The 19,274-nt window shown below is 40.6% G+C and overlaps 2 protein-coding genes and 1 pseudogene across 5 annotated transcripts in view; 1 reads left to right on the forward strand and 2 right to left on the reverse strand.

Annotated features, from left to right (window-relative positions):
- The window catches only part of SRGAP1 (SLIT-ROBO Rho GTPase activating protein 1), a 279,251-nt gene that overhangs the window by 49,973 nt on the left and 210,004 nt on the right, over positions 1–19,274 (forward strand). The gene's annotated exons all lie outside the window — the stretch shown is intronic.
- On the reverse strand, positions 1,558–16,967 carry LOC106981322 (40S ribosomal protein S15a-like). The gene is made up of 2 exons (XM_053199607.1): positions 16,833–16,967; positions 1,558–2,168 (listed from the first exon to the last, which is right to left on the reverse strand). The coding sequence occupies exons 1-2, from the start codon at positions 16,965–16,967 to the stop codon at positions 1,731–1,733; spliced, it is 573 nt and encodes a 190-aa protein (XP_053055582.1). The 3' UTR covers positions 1,558–1,730.
- Positions 15,876–15,991, reverse strand: LOC113602929 (uncharacterized; annotated as a pseudogene).

A 19,274-nucleotide genomic window follows, 5' to 3' on the forward strand; every position in this document is an offset into this window, starting at 1 on the left:
AATTCTTCCAGAGGTCTTTGGTGCGAAATGGTGATCTTATTAAAGCACAGGGACGGGACCCATGGGCAGAAGAGCTGCGCTGCAAGTGTGTTGTGGGGGGGCGGGGGGGGGGGTGCAGTGTGTGACTGTTTCACCGGGTTGGGGAGATAACGTCAAGAGGGAGTTTCCAAAGAGAGTTGGCACATGCTAAAGACTTACTGGAGGCCTGACTACTGTCAAACCAAGGTGGCTTTTCAGAGCAAAGCCTTAACATTATGACAGTAGGTTGTTCCTAGTGGCCATTGATGGGATTGCCTTTTCTGATAGACTGGTGGAGACTCTTACCAGTTTAACCATTTGCTCTCTTGTCCTTTGCTGTTTTTGGGTGGCCTGGAGTGTCCAAGGAATATCCTACATGTGCGACCGGGGGTGGGGGGTGGGATGTTGTTAGCCTGCACTTTGCCCTCCGCTTACCCCATGCTCCCTCATCACTACTATAGAGAGTTCTGTTGTGCACTGGGAAGTGAAAGCCTTCATCTGTTTATTGAAAAAACATTTATTGAGCATTTACTGTGTTCAAGGCACTCTGTTGTGACTTTTTAAGATCTGGCCCGATAGGATAGTTTAATATAAAAGTTAATGTTCAAACCAAGACCAGAGTCTGTCTTTGGCTTCTCCGATCTTTTGCTTGTCCCACGTGGAAATTATTAAGCCACTGTAGAAAACGTTTAATGTTGCACATATATAGGAAGTATGTTTGGAAAGGTTTACGGAACTGTCGGCCCTGCATTGCCCAGTTCAGCAGTGCAAGAGAAAATTCTGTTTTTCTTCTTTGCTCTACACTCAACTCAGAATATCTCTGTCCACCAAATGTGTGGTGATTTTTCTGACACCAAGGAATTCTTAGCAGCTAGGTGTCCTACAGTTTAACTCCTTTGTGTCCTAGGATTTAACTCCATTCTGACACTGTCTACCTGGAGATAGATCCCCAGGCTAAGGGCTCAGCCCTACAAGGCTGCCCCCACTTCAGATGTCCATTCCAAGTCCAGGTTGTCACCTTGGCTTCTGACCAACCAGCTATGAATTGTAAGTTCCAATTCCACCCCCCGCCCCACCCCCTCAGGGCAAACAATTGATCCTTTGCTAGAATGGTGCACAGAACTCGGGAAAACCATTTATTTTCTAGATTACTGCTCTATTATGAAAGGACACAACTCAAACAGCCAGTTGGAAGAGCTGCACAGAGCCTGGAATGGGGAGGGGTGTGGAGTTTCCATGCCTTCTCCAGGTACATCATTCCTCCAGCACTTCTGCGTGCTCGCCAGCCTGGGAGCTGGCCAGATGCCTTCCCTAGGAGTGTTTATCGAGGCTTCATCACGTAGGCACCATTGATTGATTCAACCTCCATTCATCTCCCCTCCCTAGAGGTGGGGGTGGGGTGGGGTGCGAATGAAAGTTCCAACCCCCTTGGGGTGCCTGGGTGGCTCAGTCAGTTAAGCATCAGACTCCGTTTAGGCTCAGGGCGTGATCTCACAGCTTTGTGGGTTTTCTCTCTCTCTCAGAAACAAATCAGTGTTTGTCCCCTGTGTAAGTGGTCTAACTCCACTGCTGACCTTCAGCTAGTTATGACCCTACAGCAACAGAGTGTTAGTAAGTCTAGATGTTTTGTGAAATTGCTACATTTTTCTAGCACTGGCTCTTTTTTTTTTTTTCCAATGGAAGCATTTTATTCGCATGTATATATTCCATCCCTAGGAAAAGAATCTCAGGATTTTTCCCCCTCTGTGCATTGATCTTACTCCTTCATGGTCCATGATGCCAGCTGAGGTTGTCAGTCCCATGAAACCAAATTGGCTGGATGGGAGCAGATTATTCTGCCATTTTTCTAGATCTTTGAGTTGTACACGAAATCTGGGGCTGATCGTGCCACACTTGTTTAATCGGCTCATGAGGTTCACAACCATTTTCCCAGCTCTGTGATCAGCAGTGATTTCAAATAAACCAATGTAACCGTGCTTAATCATCACAGTCATAAACCGGATGACAATTTTGGAGAATGGCCTAATAAGTTGGCCTTTGCTTCTCTTTGCAGCGTTGTTAATACTCTTTAGAGCATCTGCCAAAACCTTCATGAGTACCAATATGGTGGCACAGAAAGATGGCTCGTTTTGTTGAACACTCTGTACATACTATGGGGACTGTGTCTGTGCATAGGAATGAGGATCTTTTTTTGAAAGCAACATTTCCCAGTGTCTTCTAAAGAATGCTAACTCTCAGTTAATTTGGAATTATTTGAAAATAAGCTTCTGTAGTCAGACAACTTTGGGGAGCCTTGATTGTTCCAAATACATTCAGAAAATCCTTCACACTGGATTTGATTTGCTTGATCAGAGAACCCTCTTCCCATTGAACACGTATGGACCTCTCTTGTTACCACACAGTGTGGGTGGCCGTATTTTGGGCAATGGTGGTAGGAGCAGACTGATTTGATAGACCTCTTTTTATACAACAGATGTCAATTGAATGTTAATTAACATTGAAGAGATCATTCTAAGTTACTAACTCTTTTGTAATGTAAATGAAACCCTTGAATTGTCCATTTTTGACAGGGTCAGATTTTCTGTTTTTAAATAAAAGATCTGGTCACAGTAAAAGCCTGCTACTAGAACATATGTGCTATTTTGATTTGGTTTCCATAGGAATAAATATTGAGATTACTTTTGTTTGGGGAATTAGGCTAATGTGCTCCGTAACAATATGTGCAGCCAAATTTAGGGGAGATAATAGTGTGAGAACCAAGGCCACTAGAGCTGTACTTAGGAGAATAATGTTTGGGCATGCCAATTGTGGTCTCAAATGTACTACCACTACATTGTTTTAATGGCTTGGTTATGTGGAGCAAAGGGATATTTTCACCCTCATCAATGAAATCTGTGTACAGTCTAGGGAGGAGGTGAAAGAAAATTCCTCTAAAAGGAATTAGCCTTTTATTTAGGCGGCAATGCTTGAACATGCTCTCAAGAATCCTATTGGTCACCCCCTCAGTTTACCTTGCCTGCTCTTTCAGATGTGTCTTAAAATAGCATGATTTGCCACAGTCCTATTGAAATATGGTGCTCTCCACTTAGTAAAATGTTTCTGCATTAGATTGCATTTAATTGCGTTTTCATGTGTCGTTATTCTGAGCCTCAAATTCAATTTGGGAACACCGTTAACTAATAGAAATCTTTCTGCGTATTTCATTTGGGTTAGCATTTAGATTTGGGGGCGGGGAATAGAGTTTTGTCCCTTGATGATTTGCAAAGGTATTTCTACATATTAATATAGAAATCCAAGAACAAGAAGGCACAGAAGGCCCACCCACCTGCCGCTTAATATATTTCAGAGCCTGAGAAAAAGAAAGGTTTGGGTACGTGGGGTGGTGGTGTCTCATCCTCTTCGCAGCTGCTATGCTGTGATAAGAAAGTGGAGCTCAATTTACGCTGACCTTGTGTCTAACCAAAGTGTATCCTACAAACTATTGGAGGAATTAAGGAAGAACTTCCTGTGAAATATGGCTAATGTTGGCCTTTAAAGGGTTGAGAAATGAAAATCTGTGAGCATGACGCATACTCGCGGGGGGGGGGGGGGTGGTGGGGGGGGTGGGCAACAGGATTTCCTGTGCTGGAAAGGAAGCTTGTTTGGAACCCTTTTAATTCATTCAGAAATGTGGAGACCAATATGGCAGTGAAGAGCTTGGTTTTGCAGTTACGGAATCTAATACAGTCAGCCCGGTACATCCCATTGTTAATTTATAAGAATATTCATTCTGTATTCATTCCAAATACTCATAATGTTATCTTGAATGGGAACATTTTCCTTGAACATCTCATGTAATCCTTTTATGATAATTTTAAAATGTAATTCTGCCAGATAAATGGACACCTCATTGGGCACTTTAGTCTCTGTTCCAGTATGGGAAATTTCCTCAAATTAAAATTTAGATTTTGCAGAGTTTTAAGCAGGGTATGTTAAAACTTTTAAAAGATTTATGTCCCATTACATAAATATTATAGAACTGAAATAGGTACCAAAAAATACTCGGTGAGAATCCTTTGTGATAATGTGTACATTAAGACTCAAAGCAACAGTTTTAAGCTAATGTATGTTGGTATTTTAGTTAATCTTTTTGGAATCTTCGTATTTACCATTTTGTTTTAAGTTTATTTTTAGAGAGACCAAAACAGTGTCAGTGGGGGAGGGGTAGAGAGAGGGGAAAGAGAGAATCTCAAGCAGGCTTTGCAGTGTGAGCACAGAACCAGACACAGGGTTTGAACTCCTGAAACCATGAGATCATGACTTGAGCTGACACCGACAGCTTAACTGACTGAGCCACCTGCCCCTATATTTGCCCTTGTTAGATAGTGCTTCAAAACTTTGTTTTAAATTTTTAAAAATTTATTGGAGAAAGAGTGCAAGCAGGGGAGGGACACAGAGAGGGGGAGAGAGCAAGATAATCCCAGGCAGGCTTCACGTTGTCATACGGAACCCAGTTCAGGGCTCAAACCCACAAACTGAGATCATGACCTGAGCCAAAATCGAGTTGGACGCCCAACTCACCGAGCCACCCAGACAACACCTAAAACTTTTTTTTTTTTTTTTTAAGAAAAAAATGTATTGGGGTACCTGGGTGGCTCAGTCGGCTAAGCTTCTGACTTTCGCTCAGATCATGACCTCAGGGTTCATGAGTTTGAGCCCTGCATCGGGCTCTCTATCAGCACAGAGCCCACTTGGGATCCTCTGTCTCTCTGCCCCTACCCTGCTTGTACTCTGTGTCTCAAAAATAATTAACATGAAAAAAATCTGTTTTAAAAAAGAGGCAAATGTATCAAGTAAGATTGAATTGAGGTATACCTTTTGGCAAAAGCAATGCTGAGGAAGCCACACCTACTTGACTTTTTTGCTTCAAATTGGGCCACTTTAGTTGGAAGAGTCTTGAATATATGGATTTCATTTATTGGCCACGTGTCATTGGTTAAGTCTTACTGTAGTTTTTGCTGTTTATTTAGAACCAGTTGAATTACTATGAATACATGAAAATTACTACAGTATATAATGGTCTATACCTTAGAACTTCTTTAGGGATCAAGTTGACTTTCTCAAATGGGACCATGTTTGCTACATAATGAAAATATTATAAGTTGTGTATTTATTGGTGTGTACCCATGATTTTTTTATTAATCTATATTCTGTATGTTAGATTCTAAGTAGCCATGAAGTGTTTCTTTACATTTAAACTATCTTTGCTCTAAACCCCAACCCCCCCCAAACTATCTGTTGCAATGCATCCAACTTTAGAAATAACTGAGGATAAACATGAAGTGCTGAACTTCATACCAAGGGGGTATTAGTGTTAAAGGACTTTCTAGAACTGGTGTAGAAGTTCTTAGCAAGTCTTGTTTATTGTTTTATTGAGGTGTTGGGAGGAAGCTGGGGGGGGGGAAGCTATGTAATAAATGATGGTTCAAGGTGATTTTCCAGATAAACTAAGGAATTCCCCATTACCTCCAGTGGACCATTCTCTCTCCTTTGGTAAATAAATGGTGATGAGAACAGCTCTCCGTCTGTAGTTGTGAACTAAGCAATGCCTCATTATCTCCATTTGCCTTTGGGTTTTTGTTTTGTTTTGTTTTCTAATTAAAAATAAAGTTACAAGGAAGAAATTACGGTTTAGAATTCTGCCCCCATCAAGCTTAAAAAGAAATCATGTAAAAAAAAAAAAACATGCATGCTAAAGAGGCGGCTTAAAAATAACAGGAGAAAGTGATGGAGGTAATGAAACACGTCTGTTTGATATTTACAGAATGTAAACTCTCAATCAGACTTAGGCACTTTTTTTTTGTTGTTAGACAGTCATGACCTGCTGGTTTTGTCTGTTGCCATGTGGCTATTGTTCAGACATTTCCTTGTCAGGCATTTTTGTTTATTTTTTAAAGTTTTATTTTGAGAAAGTACACGTGTGTGAGCGTGGAGGGGCAGACAGAGAGCGCGCATGAGAGAGAATGAATGAATGAATGAATATGAATAACCCAAGCAGGCCCTGTGCTGTCAGCATGGACCCTGATGGAGGCTGGATCTCCCGAAGCATCAGAACCAGGTGATAATGACCTGAGCCAAAATCAAGAGCCAGAACCTTGGGGCACCTTGGTGGCTGAGTCGGTTGAGCACCTGACTTCAGCTCAGGTCGCTGATCTCACAGCTCGTGAGTTTGAGCCCCCAAGTCAGGCTCTGACCTGAGCTTGTTTCAGATTCTGTGTCTCCCTCTCTCTCTGCCCTTCCCCCGACTCCTACTCTGTCTCTCTCAGAACTAAATAAACATTGAAAAAAAAAAAAGTTAACCAGTTGAACCATCCAGGCGCTGCTGTCGGGCATTTTTTAAACACTTAAACTGTGTGCCAGTTCCTGTCCTAGGTGCTAAGAATTTATAGACCAATGCAGATAAGGTCCTTATGCTGGAGAAACTTCCTAGTTCTTCAAAAGCACTATTCCTAATATGGTGTGTTACTTTCTTCTCTACAGTGAGAGAATGAGAACCCTTAGACTAATAATTCTAATAGTGGATTAATCGTTAAAGAAAAAGCCATCCATAGTCTAGTCCCATGTTTAGCCATGCAAGTTTATTTTTCCCAGTCCTTTGTTTTTTCCCAGCAAAAAACAAAGACTTTTTGCTGTGTTATCTTGTCTCGTCTCGTCATGGCCTGTGCTGAGCTCCCCCATCTTTCTGCTTTCACTGTTGATTCTTCCTTTCCCTCTCTATCTGAATTGTACTTGTGCTTTAAGGCGGAGCAAGAGTTTGCTTCATCCATGTACAACACCGTTTTTTTCCTGTTTGTTTTGCCCCACGGTGTGCTCTCCATAATCCTAGACTATCCATAGTTGGCATCACACAGTTTAGCATTTCTCACACGGGTGTGCGCAGTACGTTTTTAGACACCCCCCCCCCCACCAACTCTGAACTTTGGTGGGAGCTCTTTCTAACCATGGCTTGGATTCCCAGCTGCTTTAGGAAGAAAGCTGGACTAGAGCATGGGAGGGGTGACACAGGAGAGCCTGAGATTAAAAATTAACCAGATAATCGTCAAGGAAGGTAACCCATATGAGAAATAATCAGCTGTGTAAGTTAGAAGCATTTGAGCCCTGTAACTTGCCAAAATTCTATTTTCATAACCTCTTATTGCAGCAACTTGCCTAACATGGTTCTCCGTAAAAATTTAAGTTGGGCTTTGGTGGCTCACTAGATTTAGCTTGCAAAGCTGCCTTGTTTGGCCTTCGTGGTGTTGTAACAATCATCAGGATATTTTACAAAAATTCAGGTCTGTAGTTTGTCCAAAATAACCTACCCCACCCCGGTGAACTATAGGGGACACTTGATGAGCTCATATTTCAAGAGCCATGGGTAACAGCAGCAGCAACAAACATGTATTGGATGTTTACTCTGTGCCAGACACTGTTCCAAGAACAGGATGAGCCTCACGGTATTTCTTGTAAGTAGATACTGTCATTATCCAAATATTATAGAGAAGGAAACTGAGGCACAGAAGGGTGAAGCATCATCTATAGCATGATCCCACAGCTTGCAGAGGGTAGACTGGAGATCCAAACATGAGCAGCCTGACTGCAGATGTCCACAATCATTTCGCCTCACTGCCTCCTTCAGAGAGACTGGGGCGCCTGTCTATAAGGCCTCCCTAAAGTGATTGACAAGACTTGGTTATAAAGTAGCAACGTGGATTTTAATATGTCCATGTAGAGCAGCAATTTATTTTTATTTCCACTTCCTCAGATTGTACTTAACTGGATTCTTAACTTTGAGACAAAATGACAGCTGCATGAAGAGACTTGCACAAATCTAATTGCTTAAAATTAGTTTGCATGTTTATTATTTTTATTAACTACTTACTATTTGTGTCACATTTGCTCATTTCCAAGGATAGCAACCTCATTTTCCCTAAACCAAACTGACTTCTCCTTTCTCTGGATTCTGTCTGTACTCATTCTGTCGCTCCATCATAGACTGTATTATTTTAATAGTGATCTCCTTATTAGACAGTAAGCATTTTAAAGATTGCATAGTCCTTTCTTTGACATCCATATAACAAATGCATGGAGGCATGTAACCATGTTTAGGACAGTGCGTTTTACAAAGTAGGTTTTTAATTATTCTGTGTCTGAGAGGGTATTAAGATGAAAGTATACGTGTGTAAGGTGCGCATATAAAACTCTTGTTCTAGGGGCGCCTGGGTGGCTCAGTCGGTTGAGCATCCGACTTCGGCTCAGGTCACGATCTCACGGTCCGTGAGTTCGAGCCCCGCGTCAGGCTCTGGGCTGATGGCTCAGAGCCTGGAGCCTGCTTCCGATTCTGTGTCTCCCTCTCTCTCTGCCCCTCCCCCGTTCATGCTCTGTCTCTCTCTGTCCCAAAAATAAATAAACGTTAAAAAAAAAAAACAAAAACTCTTGTTCTAGAGGTTTGCAAGCATTCTCAAAAGTAGAGGGAATAGCATAATAAATCCCCATGTGCCCATACGCTGCCTTAACAACTTTGATGTTTTCAAGTTGTGAAATACACATAATGAATGTGATGCACACACATACACTCTTAAAGGAATAACAGTGAAAAATGAGACCCTGTGTTGTAATCGCTTAAGAAATGTTATTAATGTACCTGAAGCCCCTGGGTTGTGTTCTGTTGTCTCCCACCACAGACAACTCTTACCCTTAAGTTGTGTGTTAACTCATTTGTGGCTGAAGTTGCCACAGTTATTTGTATCCCAACACCTGTACTACTTTCTCCTTTAGTAATCTCCCAAGTTTTAGCTGGACCTATGCCTTCTAAAGACTATTTTCCACGTTCCCTTGCAGTTACGTATGGCCATGTGACTAAGTTTTGACCAATGTGATGTGAATAGAAATGATCTGTGCAACTTCGTTGTTGTGTCCTTAGAAGGATTGTGCTCTTTTCTTCTTTTTCTCTGGGTTGGAATGTGGATATGATGGCAGGAGCCAAAACAAAGTCTTGGGGACCATCAGACAGAACCCAGATGTTGAGGGTAGAAAGTGAAATAATTTAAGAAGTAGGTTTTGTTCTCCCTGGCCCACAGTGGACTATGCTTGGCCCTTTCCTGATCAGTTGGCTTCTAATATGCCCTGGTAGGCTTTACTTCTGTAATGCAGTTGTTAAAAAGTTTCCATTTTTTTTTTTTTGTCAAAGGAATAGAGCCACATATTCAATATCCAAAAAGTGTTAATGTAGAATGAAAAGTTTCCCCTTGCCATTCTGCTGTCTGACCTTCCTTCCACACAAAGGAAATAGTAGCACCAATTTCATTCCTATCCTTCCAGGGAAATTTACGTAGTATTACGTATTTTAAATTCAGTTAATTAGATTAGCTATTTTCAAATTTTTATATAGTTCCTAATCCTGAAACATCTTTGGACATCTGCTTTTGGCCATGGTTGTGGATTTTACCTGAAGCGACAATTCTGCATTGCCAGGTTCTTGCTAAAGGGTTGTCAGAACTCTGAAGCATGCTATGTTCAAATACAAAAGAAAATGTTCTCCTTTATCAAAGTCTGGGCAGGGGAGGAGGTAGGGGCTGCCTGTGTCCAAGTTAACGGACAACTAAGTTGTCACTGCTTTTGAGTTCCTTAAGAGCTGGGTTGGAGGGGCGCCTGGGTGGCGCAGTCGGTTGAGCGTCCGTCTTCAGCCAGGTCACGATCTCGCGCTCCGTGAGTTCGAGCCCCGCGTCGGGCTCTGGGCTGATGGCTCAGAGCCTGGAGCCTGTTTCCGATTCTGTGTCTCCCTCTGTCTCTGCCCCTCCCCCGTTCATGCTCTGTCTCTCTCTGTCCCCAAAATAAATAAACGTTGAAAAAAAAAATTTTAAAAAAAAGAGCTGGGTTGGAGACGGCTAAGTAGAGGAGTCCCAGCGCGGTAGTATGCGGTGCTCCCAGTTATCTTGGTAAAGCACCAGCATGTTTTTTAAATTTTTTAAAACTGTTTTATTTATTTTTGAGAGAGACAGAGGGTGAATGGGGGGCAGAAAGAGAGGGAGACACAGAATCTGAAGCAGGCCCCAGGCTCTGAGCTGTCAGCACAGAGCCCGACGCGGCGCTCGAACTCACAGACCGCGAGATCTTGACCTGAGCCGAAGTCAGATGCTTAACTGGCTGAGCCACCCAGGTGCCCCACGTCAGCATGTTTTTGAAAAAGCCAAGTGAAGGTACTGGGGCTCCTGCAGTTTACATACTGGGGAATTTAAAACCTCTATTCAGAACCTCAAACCCCAGCTTTGATTTATATACACCTCTAAACCAGCAAGTTAAGTCTGCTTCCTAATCCTAGAACAATGGAGTCAGTACATGGAAAGGAGAAACAGTGCTAGCTGTAAACAGACCCACAGACAGATGTGAGAAATGACAGCAGACAGGATGACAACAGAGGAAGGATTTCGGCCTTGGCAGCCTAGGGCCATTTAATGGGTGACAGACACTCCCACATACCTCAGTAAGCTCTTTTGCTGTGTTGGCACAGTAACACAGCAAAATGGGATACTATGCGTTTGGGAGATGTGCCTGAGTCATCGAGATAGTGTGCTCAGTGCATTGTGTTTTAAAAGATTATAATCAGGCCAATGGAAGAATGATAAGTTGCAGCCTTGAAACTAGAAGATAAACAACCTAGAAAGAAGACTGAAAGATTCAACTGTGTTACAATTAGTAATTTCTACAACAGGGAAAAAAAAAAAAAAAGAAACCAAAATAAAACAAGGAAAAGAACAAACTGGGAAAATCCGTTTTGCTATTTATGATAAGCAAAACTTAATACAACCTAGAGAGGGGTTGCAGAGTTTTTACTGGAAGAGACTGGGGAGTTCCTACAGTTGATAGGCTTAAAAAAAATACAAAGGTGTAGAACTATAGGTTATTTGTGAAAACATGTATTTTTACAGTCTTGTTTTTAATAATAAATGCATATGATGATAAATGAAAATATAACAGAAAGGGCTAGGACTTTGTATAAGTCACTCTAGAAGGATTGTCCTTAAAATGAGTATAAAACATTTCCGATTTGTTTGTTTTGTCTTTTTTGTGCACATGCAAAAGAGGGTAAAAATGTTTAGGTCCCCAGAAAACTTTGCCCAGACTATTGTACACCCTTGGGGCAATTTTTCTTAGCTATGTCGGGATCTATGACTGCATTCTCAGAGGTCCCTGAATTCTCTGTAAATTTGTATTTAAATGCTTTAAAAGTTTTCCCTGTGCTCCCAAAGGGGTGTATCTTGGATTATGATCTCTCAACATAATGTTGCCTTGCGTTTACTCCCCCCCCCAAAAAAAAAGCTTTATTCAACTATAATTCACATACCGTATAATTCACCTGTTGTTACATGTACATTTCAGTGATTTCAGTAAATTTATAGAGTTGTGCAGCCATCACACGGCAGTCTACGGTTTGTGGTTTGGCTCTTCCCAGGCTAACGTGGAGGTTCAGTCTAGATTGAAAACCTTTCCATTACCCCCCACCAAAGGAAATCCCTCCTGTTTTTATTTTGTTCACCCTTGGTCTAGCTGGCCGTTCCAAGTACCCACTGATCTGCAGGCTGGCCCTATAAAGTTGCCCTTTTTCGACATTTCACATAAATGGAATCAAGCACTCTGTGATCTTTTGGATCTGGTCTCTCTTACTTACATGATGTTTGAGGTTTATCAGGTTGTAGCAGGTCAGTAGTTCATTTCACTTCATTGCTGATGAGTGTTCCATTGTTTGGACCTGACATTTTGTTTGTCCATTCACCTGTTGATGGACGTTGAATTGTTTGCAGTACCACTGACTTTGGCTTTTATAATCAAATGGATGTTAATAACCATTATGAAGCTAAAATGGTGATACAAGTTTTCTCAATTTGAGGTTTTTCGATTTTTCCAGGACCTTTTCATATTAAAAAAAAAAAATCCTCTATTATTCAAATTTGAGAAAACACTGTTCAGGTATGTAAAGATTTGTCAGCAGTATCCTAGTGATTGGGTTTACCTTTTTTTAAAGTGTTAAGACATTACATTTGAAACCAAAAAAGTGTTAGATGTAACAGTATTCATATATCTATCTGGTTTCCTTAAAAGCATAGGGAACACTAGGTCACTGAAAAGAATCTCTTGCGTCTCTGCCTAGTGAAGTCAGAACAACAATTTGTTACAGTAACCTATCGGTATCACTAGGTGAATTCCTGAAGGAATGATCTGTGTCAGAAATTCTTCAGAGGAAATTAGTTTAAGTCTCACACTTTGCCTCAGTAAATCTCATGATGCTTGTACATATCCAGTGGCCTTCCCTAAATATTCAAAAATAATCCATCTTTTTCCTAGCAGAAACTGACTCCGGGTAACCGAAGCAAGGAAGACAGAACTTACTGAAATTATAGAACTCTAATTATGGGAGACAGAATTGAAGGAGAATTGAACAACCAGAATCGGGGGGGGGGGGGGGAACCAAGTTATAAGAATCCAAAGACAGGGTCTCTAAGGTGTTAACATTCAAGGAACTCCACTCCAAATGCCTTTAATCCTTGTATGACTGTTCAAAATCCTATTCCTGGGAGGTTGGGCATGGAGTGGTCACAAGCCTCCCCTCCTCCCCTCCCCCACCCCCTTGAGGAAACATCAAAGTCTCACACTTTATTTCTCTCATTTTCTGGTAGCACCTTCCCGTTAACACATCTTCTCTATTTTGAAAAGGTTTTCTGCTTAAGCAAGTTTGGTTATCCAACTGCGTCCTAGCTCCCTGTTTTTACAGCTTTATTGAGATACATTTCACATTCCATGAAATTCACACATTTAAAGTGGTTCAGTGGTTTTTAGTATATTCAGAGTGTGCCACAATCTAAACTCAGAACATTCTCCACACCCCCAAAAGAAAATTCTTATTAGCTATCCTAACCCCACCCCATCTCCAGGCAGTCACTAATCTATCTCTTCCTGTGGATTAGTCTATTCTGGATGTTTCCGATCAATGGAATCCTATAAATATTTGATCTTTTGTGACTGGCTTCATTCACTGAGCATGTGTTTTCAGGGCTCATCTGTGTCGTAGCATGCATCAGTACCTCAGTCCTTTTTATGACTAAGATTCCATTGTATGGCTATACCAGTACTGTTTATCCATCCATAACTTGATGGACATTTTGGTGTTGTTTTGTTTTGTTTGTTTTTTTACTGTTAGGAATGATCCTGTGAACATATGTGTACAGATTTTTTTATGGGCATAAATTTTCTGTTCTCTTGAGCATATACTTGGGAGTGGAGTTGCTGAGTCATATGGTAACTCTGTGTTTAGCATTTTGAGGAATCACCAAATTGTTTTCCACAGTGGCTGTACCATTTTATTTTCCCACCAGAAATATATGAGGGTGCTAATTTTCTTCCATCCTCATCAACACTTGGTATTATCTGACTTTGTGATATTAGCCATCCTGAGTGTGAAGTAGCATCTCTTTGTGGTTTTGATTTGCGTTTCACTGGTGACTAATGATATTGAGCATCTTTTCATGTGCTTAATGGACATTTGTGTGTGTGTGTATATATATATATATACGCATATATATATATTTTTTTTGAGAAATGTCTCTTCAAATTCTTTTGCCTATTTAAAAAAAAATTTAAACGTTTTTATTTTTGAGAGAGTGAGCAAGTGCAAGCATGAGCAGGGAAGGGGAAGAGAGAGAGGGAGACACAGAATCTGAAGGAGGCTTCAGGTTCTAAGCAGAGAGCCCAACGCGGGGCTGTAATTCACAAACTGACACTGTGACCTGAAATGAAGTCAGACACTCAACTGACTTAGCCACTCAGGCACTCCCTTTGCCTATTTTTAAATTGACTTATTTGTCTTACTGGTGAATTGTAAGAACTGTTTATATGTTCTATGTATAGATCCCTTGTAAAATGTATGACTTGCAGATATTTTCTGCCATTCTGAGCATTGTCTTCGTTTTCTTGATGGGTCTCAGTCTAGCTTACCTGTTCTGTTGTCACTTGTGGTTTTAGTGCCATATTTCAGAAACCATTGCCTAAACCAAGGTGCTAAATATTTACTGTGTATTCTAGGAGTTTTATAGTTTTAGTTCCTACATTTAAGTCTTTGATCCTTTTTTTTGTTTTGTGTGAAATGTGAGGTGGAGATCCAAATGCATTCTTTTGCATGTGCATATCTAGTTGTCCATCACCATTGGTTGGACTATTTCAATTGTCTTGTCCCAGTTGAAAATCAATTAGCCACAAATGTGAGGATTTGTATTTGGACTCTGTTCTGTTCCATTGATATATATGTATATCCTTATGCCAGTACCGCACTGTCTTGATTATTATAGCTTTGTTGTAAGTTTGGAAGTGTAAGTCTTCCAACTTGGTTTTTTTGAAGGTTGTTCTTTTTTGTTCATTTCTTGTCCTATCCTGGGTTGCTTTCATTTCCATATGAATTTTAGGACCAACTTACTAGTTTTTGCAAAAAATCAAACTGAGACTTTGATGTGGATTGTGTTGAATCTGTAGTATTTCCTTCTTATAGATAATAAGTCTTAAGATCAATGAACAAGCAATGTTTTCTCATTTGTTTGGATCTTTAACAGCTTTCAACAGTGTTTTACAGTTTTTGGCACAAAAGTGTTAAACTTGTTAAAGTTTTCCTAGAGATTCTTTTAGCTGTGTAATAATGTACATGGGATTTTCTTAATTTTGTTTTCAGATTGCTCACTGTTAGTATATAGAAACAGAATTGATTTTTGTATATTGATCTTGTATCCTGCCACATTGCCGAACTTGTTCTTCCTCTCATTTTAGCTACATCTTTACAGTAACAATTTAATGTAAGCTAACAGCATTCATTTATGCATTTATCAAATCAGAAATTGAACAGCTATGACTTTTTAGGGCTTAGTACACTTTAAGCCTTGTCTTCCATGATCTTATCTTTCTCACATGCAGACATGGCCTTTTGTATGCAACCCACTTTATCTCCTATCCTATCATTTGCTCCGTTCCTTGACCTTCGTTCTGATCTTTTAGTTTATGCTTCAGTACATATACTGTGCATTCTAGCATTTCTTCTCAGTTGCGGGTGCTTTTCCCTTTTCTGTAAGAAATTCTCTTTGTATCCTTTCAAGAAAGGTCTTTTGGACTGTCTGTAACTACCTTAGGCAAATATAAGCCCTTCTATATTCTTACTGTCTTTTGTACTTAGCTCCATGATAGAAATTATCCTATTATACTGGAAATACTTGAGTGTATGCTCTTGGACATGCTTTTATAAGGCATCTTTATAGCAGTTTGTTCTTCCCATTTACTGTTTGCTTCTAATTGTTTATAAGAATGCATATCAGTCCAGGTTCTCCAGGGAAACAGAATCCATAGTGGTGTAGTTTTCTGCAGGTTCAAAATCTATAGGGCAGGAGAGCAGGCTAGAAATTCAGGCAGGAATTGACGCTGTAGCCTTGAGGCAGAATTCCTTCTTCTCTCTGGGAAACCTTTAGTATTTGCCCATTTGGCTTTTCAAATAATTGCAGCCGACACACTATGGAGGCTAATCTCATTTACTTAATGTCAGCTGTTTATAGATGTTAAGCATCTACATAATACCTTCAGAGCAACACCTAGATTAGTGTTTGATTAAGTTACTGAGTACTATATCCTATCCAAGTTGTCAGAAAACTAACCATCAGAGTATAAATTTCTGTAGGAAGGGGGTTTGAATCTTTTATTTACTCCAGGAAGTCAGATGCAGTGTTGCATAATTAAGAGATGTTTTATGAATGCTTGATTGGGTGATCGAATGACTTGAACAAGGTTAAGTTCAAAATCTAACCTGAAGACTTGGAAGTTGTAATTTTGGAAAGATTATTGCTACTTAGTAGGTGATTTCTATAGTCAGATATTAAACTGATAAGAACAGATACTACACTTGATCTTAGCCAGAAGGCCAAGAAGTGATATATAGTCAGATATTATTAGCAGGAAATTGTTTTCCCAATCTCTGGCAGCCTAATCATTTTAACTAAAGCGTCTGTGCCTTCTGTTCTGCATTTATTCCTACCTCCTAGTCACTGGTATGTAACCTACTGTTTTATTTTCTTTAGTTGACTATACTTCTAACTACTTGATTATTAAATTTATCATTCCAGACTAACAGCAGGTAGCCCACTTCCTTCCCTACCCTCTTTGGCCCCATTTTGAACTTGTAAGCATTGAGATGCCACTGTCCGCAGCCTCTCTTCAGGTACAGTAATACTGGGTATTTTGAAACACATTGAAGTCATGGCACATTTTTGAGGGAAAAAAAAATAGACGGAGCCTTACGGTAATGTCTTAGCAATATCTAGGAGACATGGTAGCAAAGCAGAATTAAGAGGTTAAAAACATAATGATAGCAATTATGTGGTGGTGAGGTTGTTGGTCATAGTTATAGATGTCATGATATTTTCTCTTGGGCTTTTGTATTCTCTCTGCAGGTGATGGTAAAACCAGTATGATTTTTTGCCTTTAAGGAACAATGCTTGTATTTACTTCCTGTAGGTCAGCTCTTGGGCAGGTGAGAATGGTGGAGAGGTCAGCCTAAACTGGTCTCAAAGGGCCACATTTGGGGTCAAAGACCTTTTCCATTTGCCCTGACAAATACAGGGTGAAGATGTGGATGTGTTTGGAGAACAGAGGAAAAAGGAATAGGCCCCAGAAACAATACACTTGACAATAATTTGAAGTGTAAAGGGTGGGAGGGGGGAGGGGGAAGCTTAATATTACCCAGGATACTGAAAGCATTTGCAAATTGCCTTTACCATCCTTAAGGTGGCCCAGGGAACTCCCTGGCCTCTGGAGTTCTCCACATTTCTGCTGATTTGCCAGCAACGTCTAAAGTAGCCTTGGCTGTATCTCTGGAATTTGTGCCGATATTGGGGAGCCTCTGTGCCCATCCGGGTAGTGGTGGTGTTTCGTCTAGACGGCTGTGGCCTAAACTGCTCTCCCTGAAAAGGCTTCACTCGATTTGGCTGCTACCAGCTGAACAGCTGCTAAATTAAGATAAACTCTTACATTCCTGACCCAAAACTCCTCCATCCCCTTGCTGAGCTTCTGTGTGAAGTGGCCCCACATTTCTTATTCTGTAGTCCCCAGTTGTTGTCAAACTCTCAGTGAACTCTGGACAACCGTCTCAGACTTTAAAATAGTTACGTGTCGCCTTGATTACTTTGCATTTCGAAGAGGTGCTAAATGTTTCAAATAAAGCCTGCCTAAACAGTCGTGTCTCATTCCGGTTTCCTCTCTCAGAGGAAGTGTCTTTCAATAACCCCAAACTACTGGCTTCTAATTTTAGGGATAACTAAGGTAGGATCAGGATGGAAAATAAGCTCCTCTATTGATTTGCCTTAGTCATTTTACTCCGAAGCCTATAATTAGCTCTATTTTCTCTACCTGTAATACATGTTTAGGTTTACAGTGATGTTGAAGAAATAGCGGATGATGTACAGGGTTAGAATTTGGAGATATTGCTTTTGGGTACTTATATGAATGGCACTGTGGGGCTTGGGGGGGCAGTGAGATATTACACATCCATCTAGTTTATTTTTAGTGCTATTGTGATACTAACTCATTGACACGGATCACTCTTATGAGTGCTTTACTTGTATTAATTTAATCCTCCTAGTACAGTAACCCCTGGGGGCGGAGGGGGGGGGGACTGTCACCATCCCTCTTCTGTAGTTAAGGAAACTGGAGGGGTGAGTAAATTGTCGCAGGTCAGGGAGCAGGTAAAAGTCAGCACTAGACAGAGCCCACATTCTTGTCTGCTTTGTCCATCTGCAAAGAAAGCTGGCGAAGTAAAAATCTAAACCAAAACCTAGACGAGGAATATAAACCCTCTCCCTCCACATCTGAAGACTCCAGGTCTGGCACGATGGTAATTTTTCTCCATTTTAAAGCTGTGACAGAGGTTCCCTATCTGCAACACTCAAGAGGAAGATACATACATGAAAGGTGGTGTTTAATGAGTCCCACCCAAAGGGCTTAACTTCACTTGAGATGGTCACTGGAGCTGTTTCTGTAATAATATTTTAAACACCTGGTAAGGGAAGCAATTGTTTTCTTTTTTCAGTCTTTATGAAATTTCACCAAATGGGGGCCATTCAGCTTCTAATGTTCAAATTCAGCTTATAACCCCTCCTTGACTGGCCTTTCCCTCATTATTCAGTTTAACGGAAATACTTGCTTTTCCTGCCTCTGTGTGTTGCTCCTTCTGCCTGGAGTTTTGTTTCTACCCCTCACTGCATTTTTCTGGGGAATCCTCCATTTTTTTTAAGACCTACTTCGAAGGTCACATCTTCCATAAAGATTTTCCTTAGGTGAAGTTTGTGCCTCTCCTTACAACTGATCATTCATTTCCTTCTATGTGACAGTAGCTTATATACTTTGGTTTTAGCACCATAATCCTTGATTACAGTGCTTGTGCATGGACTGAGATGTTACTGTTCTTCCATGAAATAAATACAAAAATTGAAAATAAGCATTTTGAATTCTTACTACATTTTTTTAGGTATCTTTTTTTTCAAAAGTATCAGTCTGTGAAGGATTCAAATTTTAAGAACCTGGCCCCTCCCCATGATAATTTGAGAATTACTAGTTGTCATTGTTTCTTATCTCTCCTCTATGCTAGACTAGAAGCACCTGGAGAACAGGGTTCATCTTTGCATGAAGAGTACTTTTGTGTCAACAGTAATGAATTTCACATCCACAGCAGCGAAACTGCAAGTTTCATAAAAACGGTTTTTCATATCAGTTATTTGTCCCTTTTTTTAAAAAAAATTGCTTTTTGAGAGTGCAATCGAGGGAGGGGCAGAGGGGGGGCTGTGGAACAGAGGATCTGAAGCAGACTCTGTGCTGACAACAGAAAGCCCAGTGTGGGGCTCGAACTCATGAACTTTGAGGTCATGACCTTAGCTGAGTTGGATGCTTAACTGCCTGAGCCCCCCCAGGAGCCCCAATGCTTGTCCCTTTTCAAACACTGAATTATACTCTGCTTTGTGCCTCAATTATTATACAGTAAAACCTTGGTTTGCAAGCGTGATTTGTTCTAGAAACATGCTTGTAACCCAAAGCACTGGTATTTCAAAGCAGATTTCAAGAACCATGGGCTCAGTTGTGATCACGTGATGTTTGTGGCATCACATACTACTTGTATTGCAAGACAGCACTCGTTGATCAAGTTAAAATCTATTAGAAATGTTTGC

The sequence above is a fragment of the Acinonyx jubatus genome, chromosome B4, assembly GCF_027475565.1.
Source record: "Acinonyx jubatus isolate Ajub_Pintada_27869175 chromosome B4, VMU_Ajub_asm_v1.0, whole genome shotgun sequence".
In the NCBI taxonomy this organism is placed as follows: Eukaryota; Metazoa; Chordata; class Mammalia; order Carnivora; family Felidae; genus Acinonyx; species Acinonyx jubatus.

Bases quoted from the DNA above. Each gene is read 5' to 3' on its own strand.
- LOC106981322 (XM_053199607.1), bottom strand. From the start codon at position 16,967: ATGGGCACAGAGGCTCCCCAATATCGGCACAAATTCCAGAGATACAGC. The intron at 2,169-16,832 runs GTAAAGGCAATT...CAGTCCCCATAG, and splicing joins CCTGGGCCACCTTAAGGATG to TATGTACAGAGTGTTCAACA.